Raw genomic sequence first — 9,682 nt, 5'->3', positions numbered from 1 at the left:
AAACTGAGGTTACCAATGATAACAACGGTGTGTGTGTGAGAGAGAGAGAGAGAGAGAGAGAGAGAGAGAGATACACCATAAGTGTGTGAAAGTTTTTTTTTTTAGTTTAGTGGTTGTTCATGATTCCTGCACTGACTGACAGTTAAAAATAATTATTAAACTAAAATACTACTTTCAGTTTTGTAGTACTACAGTACACAGTACCTTCCTCCTCTATTGATCCAGAATTCTGGGACATGACAACCATACATTTAATTTAATAATTTACATTTTTTAATCTTATAAAATAAGGAAATTCAATATGAATATCATTTTATGAATATGAATTTTCTTCTTCTTTGTCTGTGTGTGTGTGGAATTCTCCTTTTCTTCTTTTTCTTCTTCTTTGTCTGTGTGTGTGTGTCAACATCTCAATGATGTGTGTATTCAGACCATATTTATGTTTTTGTGAATGTATATGTCTAGTATGAATAAACTCTCACACTCTCTTCTTCGTCTTCTTCTTCGTCTTCTTCTTCATCCTCATCTCGTCAAATCATCTCAGCCTTTCTCTGTAAAAGGAAGATATTCCAAAAATATTTGAATAATAGTATTAAATGAAACATGAACCTCTGATCATTTTGATTTATTATTGAACTTCCTCTGTTGTCATCAATTAACGCAAGGCTTTATTGTTTTACCAAGGAGTGACGCACACACACACACACACACACAGACACAGACAAAGACTGAAACCTGCCGTGTCCATCTTACAGTGATACGCCTAAGCCTTCCAGCGACGTACACCTGGTATGTCAGCGTGTACAGGTGCATCAGTGGCTGAATCCGACTTAATCCTGTTGTTTTGATAGTCCAGGGCATCATGTGACCAGCTGAGTCACCACAGGGGGAGGCAGACATCACTTCCCTTCCCTTTATTTTTGTTTGCTCGTTTCTTTGGACACAGGGAGAGGAGAGTAACGTACAAACCAGAAAAACGTCTCACAAATATTGTTGGAGAAACTTTCTGTGTGGTTCAAGATTATAAAAGGAGCATCCGACCGAGGCTTAGTGTTTACAGGAGAGGATTCATGGTCGTGACTCATGCAAAACTTCACCAGGAAACTCCACGTCTTTAAAAAAAAAAAAAAAAAAAAAAAGATTCTCAACAATCAAAGTCTCGACTGTATGGCCATAGTTTATGTGTATAAATATAACATTTAACAAAAGGAGAGAAGAAAATACAGTTGTTTTTGGTCAAATGAAACAGTTACATGTCCATTAGTGCTGACCTGATGACCTTTGGTCACCAAGAGAAAGAGAAAACATCAGAAGCTGTATTGTTGCTTTATACTTTAAAAACACTGTTCATTTTACAGTATTATTTTGTTACATTTATTATGTATTACATGGCTGATGGCTATATATACATTATATATACATATATATACATATATACATATACATATATATGTATATATATATATATATACATATATACATGTATATATATATACATATATATATACATATATATGTATAAATATATACATATATATATACATATATATATATATATGTATTTTAAGACAGTATCTTTTTGACCACAACATGTCTTTACTGTTTAAGAAGGGCCGGCAGCTTCAGGTGGTCTGCCCCGAGGACTGACTGGGTCTGATGGTGAAGGTGCGGCCCGTCCTGAAGTAGTTCTCTATTTCCTCCAGCGAGCGACCGCGAGTCTCTGGGATGACCACGGCATTGAACAGCAGGCAGAAAACACACACCACGGTGAAGCACAGGTACGACACGTACAGTAACTTCTGGTCCAGAATGTGTTTGAAGGCGTGTGTGAGCATGAAGGCGGTCAACCAGCTGACCATTACACACAGGCCTGAAGCCACTCCCCGGGCAACCAGCGGCAACACCTCGGACATTAGTAACCATGTGATCGGGCCCCAGCCAATGGCATAGCCTAGAAAATTAGCAACAATTTTATTACAAAGCTAACAAGTAGCATGATAAAAAACAATCAACAAAATGTGTCCTTAATAAAGGAGCTAACAGAGCTAATCCAAAAATATCAAAATTAGGCAAAGAATAACTGGCTGTAGTAAATAAATAGGATGTAGCGCCTTTAAAAAAAAAAAATTCAGCATATTGAAAGTTGGTTTAAAAAAAAATTACATTAAGAAAGATTCACTTCTCACCAAAAATGAACACCATGGTGCTGATGAGAGGAATGATGCTTCCGGAACCTTTCGCGGCGGCCTGCAGAGCGTGTTCGTAGCTGTTATGGTCCAAACCTAGAGTGAGATTTGAAGGAGTAGGTTCTGGAGGAGTGGGACCCGGAGGACACGGCGTAGTGTGGGAAATCATGGTCAGAGTCAGGGTGGACAGAAACATCAGCATGCTCGATGTGTACAGCAAGGCCTTGCGACCCGCCTTGTCCATCAAAAAGGCAGCTATGGCCACAGAGACGAGGCGGACGACACCAACGAGGGCGGCGTCATATCTTCAAAAGAAAAAAAAAAATCAAATCAAGATCTTCTGTGTTACCAAGACATTTGAACACAGATAATGGTGATATTGTTTGTGTCTTTATACTTGGCTGGAAATGAGACTTTACTCTCATCAAAGATGGACTGCAGGTAGACCAGAATGGGCGTGATGCCCGTCATCTGCTGCAGGAAACGCATCACCACAGAGATCAGTATGGGCTTGTAGAAGACGGGCATGCCCAGCTGGGACAGGGTGACTCTGGTCTGAGTGTCGATGCTGCGCTGTCAAAGCATGGACGGGAGAAAAAAAAGAAAGAAAAAAAAAAGTCAGTCGAAACCCCTGAGGGTGGTTGTCGCTGATGATCACCAGGTGTTACACTCTTACTTGTATGGCACTCATCTCAATGCAGGTGTCGTAGTTACTGCCCCTCAGCCAACGGAGGGCTTTCTCAGCCTTCTCCACTCTGCCCAAGGAGAGGAGCCTCCTGGGAGAGGAGGGCATAAAGACCAGCAGCACCACCATCAGCACCGCCGGCACCTCCCCCAGGATCGCTAACCACCGCCACGGCACACACAGACCTGGACATGATGGTGAGGGGTTAGACCGTCTGGTGAGGTCAGATTACAGTTACATTGTTGGTAAAACTCTTACTTAAACTATACAGAGCCAGGGAACCGAACACAGCCGTGATCTGAGGGCAGGAGCCCAGAGCTCCTCTGACTTTTCTGTGGGAGATCTCGGAGATGTAAACCTGTGACGTGGACACACACGTGATGAGAATTCTATAACAAAAAGGAGTTGTTTTTGTTGTTTTTGTTTCTGGAGCCATGATTGGACACCTACAGGAATGGATGCTGCCGTCATCCCACCAGCGACCCCCGTCAGGAAACGTCCCACGTTCAGCATCCACAGGTTCATCGCTCCTCCCATCAGCATGTATCTGCAGCACAGATACAGGTGTGGGTACTGACAAACTGACACACTCAGCACAGGTGTGCGTACACTGCTCTCAGGTCAGGGGTCGGGGACCCATATTTTAAAAGTCACAAACCTTTGCGACCCAAGTCAATAGACATTATTCGTAAACTCCTGGGAAACATGATGCGAGATGACCCAAAAAAAAAACTCTTGCGACCCACCTGAGGGTCGTGACCCAGTCTTTGGAAAACAAAGGTCTAGATTTATCTGAAGAACTGCTCCTGAGACTCACCCAATAGTGGACGGCACCGCTGACACCATGATGCTGAGCTTCCGCCCAATCAGGTCGTTCAGCAACATCGCCCCCAGCCCGCCGGCCGCGGCGCCCAGCGTGTAAATTGAGCCAAACCAAGCGGCCTGACTTGTCGTCATCCCGAGCTTTGGGTCGTTTTTGAGCTGTGGGAGGACGGGGGAGGAAAAGACCATGGAGAAACCAAAGCTGAAGTTCCCAAGAACAGCCGAGAAGACTGCCAGGAACAGCTTGGAGTTGTTGATCTGGAAGGAAGAGATATTTCACAGAGTGAAACAGCACCTACTACTGGTGGTCACTGGTGGGTTCTCCAGGTACTTGAGTTTCCTCCCACAGTCCAAAAACATGTTGAATTGTTTTTGAACGTTAGTGTGAATTGTTTTTTATTGTCTTTATACGTGATCCTACCGTGGACTAACGACACTCAGTCTTTATGCATGATCCTACCGTGGACTAACGACACTCAAGGATTTGTCCCTGTTTCCCCTCCATGGAAGTTAGCATTAGCATTAGCTTCAGCCTCCTTTGCAACTTGTTTTTACAACTGCAGGACTAAGCTGTAGAAAATTTATAAATATTTTGTATAAATATATTGGCAGATTTTTTTGGGAATTTGACTGATTCTGCATCTGAGTCCTGATTATGTCACCCTGTCATAATAAAACACATGGACTTTATCTGCTTTGATTCAAATAATCTGCATTTTCCAGCATCTGTTTAGTTTCCCTGTAACATTAAACCGAGGGGATAATTGACACATTTTTAAATGAATCTAAGACTACAGTGGACTTCTGCATTAAAGCTTATGTGAAATGTGGGATGTGAAATATAAGTGAAGAAGTGAAGAAGCTTGTGGCCGAAAGTATTAGTCGTCAGCAATTATCAATGTTAAAAAATGATTTTACTGATATATTTATTTGTGTTGTCGTTTCTCACCTTTGATTCAGAGGATGTCAGTCTTCTCTTCAATAGTGGAGTCTTTTCGTCTGTGTTCTCTGACATGATGACAACGGTGTCAGAGTGACCTGAGCACACTCAGCAGCAGAACTAAAAAATAAAAAATAAAAAAAAGACAAAAGACTCTGAAATCCTGCCGTAAGTGCGATCCCTTCAGACAGGGAAAGAAAAGTAAAAAGTAGAGACAAACTACGTGTGTCTACTAAAGGCAGAGAAATGGTCTGCAGAGATGTAGTTGGTCAAATGCTTAACTTCTCTACCCTGAAATGAGGCGTTCAGGGGTTTCCAGCTTGACAACAGAAAGTGAAAGGTTCTAGGCATCATGTCTCTGACAACTGTGGTGAAACAGGAGCCGTTGCTTAAGACCCCTGGTTTTTTTCTGGTTTTTTTGTTTTGTGTTGTTTTTAGAAGACACCACGCACAACAGCATTAAATATGGGTTCAAATAAAATGCAGCATATAAAATATCCATCTGTGATCACATGACTGCAGTCAGGGACAGCTACTAATGTCTCAATTGTGATGTTGAGACATTACATATTGTTGTGAGACATTTGTTGTGATGAAATTTGTGATGTCCCAATGGGGTCAAAACCCAAAAAAAAAAGGTTGAGAACCACTGCCATAATCACTAGTTTTCTAATTGTAAAATTAATTTTAATTAATTCATTATTTAATCAATTTTGGTGGACAACCTGGACATCAGGATGATTTTTTTATTCCTTGGTTTTTTATTTAAACTGATGTTAGTCTGTGTAGGGTCTCGGTCATCTGTGTTATTTAATCCAAAAAAACAAAAAAACAAACAAAAAAAAAACCTACTTCGTCCAGTTGCCCTCGATGTCCTGTGACTATTTTTGGATTAGTGATGTTAGCCGTTTTTTTTTTTTTTTTTTTAATTTCCACGGTGTGGTGTAGAGGCAGCCAAGGTGTCGCAACCCTGTAATGAACATAAAACACAAGGGATCATTCCTGGATTGACTCATTTGATCAAAAAGCAGAAGAAGAAGTTATAGAAGAGGAAGAGCTGGAGCCAGAGCCTTTGGTCAAAGTCAGTGTAGGGAGGGGAAAGGAAAGTACAACCCCCCCCACCTCACCCCACCTTCCGACCCACACCTCACCCCACCCTCAACCCACTCATCATGAGTTTTACTGCTCCTTGTAAAGCACAGCTTCACAGGACATGAGCATGTTTTCAGCCGATCAACACATTTAGTGTGTTGTGTTTCCATCAGTATTCATTTGTTGTTGTGGTTTTAATATTATTATTACTAAATGTCCTTAAATGATCCCAAGTTTTTTCAAACGAAAAATAGTCAAAAAACTGTTATAGTTGCTGAGAGAGAGAGAGAGAGAGAGAGAGAGAGAGATGGCTACCTGTTAGATCCATCTGCATTTCCTCTCATTTCCCCAATGATATGATTGTGGATAATGGAAAATGTGTGTTCCTGTCCCAGTCCGTGGGTGTTCCAACATCATTTACAAGTCTTTCTCTCTACAATTCAATTTGTTCCCCAAACCTTCCAGACAGGGATCCAGGCTGCTTGAAGCTCCAGCCCCAGCTCTGCTGCACCATGGTCAGCCTCACATCCATCCACTGGCCCCTGATCCTCATCTCCATGTTTCTGCTGCAGCTCCGTTCTGCAGACGTGCAGGGAATTGACTTTGCATCCCAGAAGCTGCGGCGACTCAACGAACAGGTTGGTCTGAATCTGTAAACTGTTATTGACAAGATGTTGCATTTTGGTTTTCAGCCTTGATAAATATAAATGGTGAATTGTGTATGTGACCTTGGAGAAACAGCGGGCAGGACTGGTAGTTGAAATGGAGGAGTTAGTTTAATATTTACTGGTGCTTGGAGAGAATGTTAGAGCAGATATAATCTGTTAACTATGTCATGGAAATACTTCTCATTGCAGCATGATGTAAAAAAGATGTCGTTTCACAAACATGTTGTTAGCTGTTAACTTGAAGTTTAACTTTAAATCCATAGTGTAACATTCGTCACAGAACCAAACTATAATCTAAACCAATGACAGGCTTTGGGAAAATCCATTCCAATTTCCATTTTAGTTCCAACAGTTCCGGGCACTGACCCAGACCCGTCTGGACCTGCTGGCACTGAACCAGAGCAGAAACTCTGCGTGGGCCTTGGAGAGTCGTGTTCAGGCCTTGGAGGACCGTTACCAACAAATGTCGCAAAGTCTGGAGCAGCTGAATCAGAGCACAGTGGAGAAGATGGAGAGTCTGAGGTCAGTGAAGGTGAAACGTTATTGAGAAACTTTGTGTAAATCGAAGAATCTGTTTTGTGGTTTTTGTCCTTCCTGTCCCGTGCCGTTCTTTATCCAGGGAGTTGAATAAGAAGCTTGAGAAGAAGTGCAAGCGGATCGACGGACGGATGGCTTTGCTGGAGAGAAGCCTCAGGGAAAACCGCCGCCAAATCCAAAAAGAAAAGCCTGATCTTGGTCAGGATTTCTCCAACCTCAGCCAGGAGCTTCAGAGCCAAGAGGAAAGGCTGGCTGCCCTGCAGGCTCAACGGGACGAGCTGCTGGTGGGGCTGAAGGGGCTGCAGGAGTCACTGAAAAACCAGGTGCTGCGTGTCACTCGAGTGGAGGGACAGCTGAGTGAGGTCCTGCACACGAACAGAGGTGGAAACATGAGGAGCTCGGTGAAGGAAGGAGGACATCTTGGCTCCAACGTCACTCCACGAGGATATTACGAACCGCAGAGTGGAGGACAAACTCACAAAGAAGGCAGGCCTGGAAGGATTCCGGGGGGATATTACCGGCCCAGGACAGAAGGACTCGGTCAAACCAGTCGTCCACACGTTAACCCACACCAAGGAAAAATAACAAACCAACCTAAACATTTTAAAGCCCCACCACCAGGACCTCTGCCACGCTCTCGTCAAGATGAATACACAAATCCAAGACCCTTGCCTGACTCCCACCAGCCCCAGTCACAGGTCCAGCTGCAGAGCCGAACCAGACCCTACCCAATAAGACAGGAACCGCACCAACCTCGCCAATCTGTCCCTTTTTATAACCGTCAAACTGAGGCCTCACTGCCAAGGAGACAGGATCTCAATCATTCCTCTCAGTCACGGACTTCAACGCATCTCGAATCTAACAGAAATAGACAAGACATGAGCCGAACCAGAACTGACTCCCAGGATGTTCTCCCTCAACGTCCGCCTGCACCGCATGAGTCCAGGACGATTAGGTGGAAAGGTGAAGAGGAGGATAACGGCACCTCCGTGATCCCTAACTACCTCCAGCTTCCTGTGAGGCACAAGATTCCAGAACGAACAACTCCTAAAAAAGATGCAACCAGTGAGTAAAGTTGCTACATTGCACCATTATTACATATGGCTGCTTAGCACTATTTTTTCCCAATTTTATTAAAATAAGATTGGGATAAAGTTCTCCTTATTGTCAATTTACCTTTTTTCAGATAAATGACATTGCCTTAAATTTCACCACATTTATGGATCCTTGTTGATTGATTGATTGATCTTTATCGTTTTGTTTGCTGGTGTTTTAAAAAATGTTATATATATTATATAGATATTTTTGCCCTCTTCCTCTTTAGTCTTTATCATTTTGTTTGTTGGTGTTTTAAAAAATGCAATATTTTTGCCCTCTTCCTCTTTAGTCTGTAACGTAGACTCCATGCTGTTCTTCCCGACTGCATCATCGGCGAACTACGTCACCATCTCCCCCACGCTCCCCTTGCTTCCTGAACTTTCCCTGTGCTTGTGGATCCGTGTGGAGGGCTCCTACGTTGGCACGCTGTTCTCTTATGCCACCGAAGACAATGATAACCAGTTAGTTCTGTATGGCCGCGACCCTTCTTCCACCTCCCCGTCTACGCCTCACACCTTCTTCTCCTCTTCTCCGTTCTCTTCTTATCCCCACAACTCCCCCTCTACGCCCTTTCTGGACTTTGTCATCGGAGACACCGTCTACCGCCGTCTCCCAGTATCATCCATCCTTGACGCCCAGTGGCACCACCTCTGCATTCTCTGGTCCTCCATCCAGGGTCGGTTCTGGCACTACAGCGACGCTCGGCTCACTTCTTCAGGCTCCAACTTCAGGAAGGGCTGGGAGATTCCTGGGGGCGGATCAGTGGTTCTGGGGCAGGAGCAGGACTCTGTTGGCGGGGAGTTTGATTCCGCAGAGGGTTTTGCTGGTCAGATGGCAGGATTCCGGGTTTGGAGCCGAGTGCTGAGTCCATCAGAGGTGAAAGGTGTGGCAGAAGGCAAAGGAGTGCCTAGAGGTGTGGTGCTGGGAATGGAGGATATTAAAGAGATTCATGGAGGGGTACAGCATGTGGCATGTGAATGTTTAGAGCACTGTGTTTGAGGCTTTGGGATGAGAATTTAAATGTCTGAGAACGAGTCTTCAGGTCAATTCTTTCAGTATCTTTGATTCAAAAGTCTTATATATGTACAGACATATCTGTAGTCATGCTTTACCGAGGTAATGCTACTGCTGGTAACAAGTCAGTTCTCGATAAATTCATATTTGCAAGATTAAAATAAACATAGATTTGCTATATTTAGGCCATTTACTTCATTCAAATCTCGGTTCTTAAACTGGTCATGTTTCTGGGTAAATGTGAAGAATGTTTCTTTTCAATGTTTAATGGTGCTGCACTTTGTTTAATTGTAGAGCCAAGCTGTAACAACACAGTGCATAGCCAATATGTCTGTCTTTTGAATTATCAGGACATTGTTATGATGAATAAACTGATAATTATATTGTTATTGTATATTGTGTTGTTGTGAATAAACCAATATAAACCAAGGTAAAACACCATATTATTTCATTAAATAATTTTTTAACAGAACATTGAGTTCTTCACTCTATTCAAAGTGTATGATAAAATTGTTAATTAGTAATAAATATCATTTCATTAAATAATTTTGTAACAGAACATGGAGTGTTTTCACTCTATTCAAAGTGTATGATAACATTGTTAATTAGTAATAAATATTATTGATATTATTATTATCAT

At 42.7% G+C, this 9,682-nt stretch overlaps 2 protein-coding genes across 2 annotated transcripts; one reads left to right on the top strand and one right to left on the bottom strand.

The window, feature by feature from the left end:
• Nucleotides 1-1,540: 1,540 nt before the first annotated feature.
• slc2a6 (solute carrier family 2 member 6) lies at nucleotides 1,541-5,504 on the bottom strand. The gene is made up of 9 exons (XM_008330136.3): nucleotides 5,486-5,504; nucleotides 4,643-4,753; nucleotides 3,689-3,951; nucleotides 3,322-3,418; nucleotides 3,130-3,229; nucleotides 2,863-3,056; nucleotides 2,584-2,759; nucleotides 2,187-2,491; nucleotides 1,541-1,951 (listed from the first exon to the last, which is right to left on the bottom strand). The coding sequence occupies exons 2-9, from the start codon at nucleotides 4,706-4,708 to the stop codon at nucleotides 1,623-1,625; spliced, it is 1,530 nt and encodes a 509-aa protein (XP_008328358.1). The 5' UTR covers nucleotides 4,709-4,753; nucleotides 5,486-5,504; the 3' UTR covers nucleotides 1,541-1,622.
• A 64-nt stretch (nucleotides 5,505-5,568) lies between these two features.
• On the top strand, nucleotides 5,569-9,428 carry ptx4 (pentraxin 4, long). Its single transcript, XM_008330179.3, has 4 exons — nucleotides 5,569-6,363; nucleotides 6,737-6,915; nucleotides 7,013-7,995; nucleotides 8,318-9,428. Exons 1-4 carry the CDS (start codon nucleotides 6,082-6,084, stop codon nucleotides 9,025-9,027), a joined length of 2,154 nt encoding a protein of 717 aa, XP_008328401.2. The 5' UTR covers nucleotides 5,569-6,081; the 3' UTR covers nucleotides 9,028-9,428.
• The last annotated feature ends 254 nt before the right edge of the window (nucleotides 9,429-9,682 follow it).

This window comes from Cynoglossus semilaevis, chromosome 17 (assembly GCF_000523025.1).
Source record: "Cynoglossus semilaevis isolate Cse_v1.0 chromosome 17, Cse_v1.0, whole genome shotgun sequence".
NCBI classification, from domain to species: Eukaryota; Metazoa; Chordata; class Actinopteri; order Pleuronectiformes; family Cynoglossidae; genus Cynoglossus; species Cynoglossus semilaevis.
Note: the sequence above shows the minus strand (reverse complement) of the source record. Positions and strands in the feature narration are given on the sequence as shown.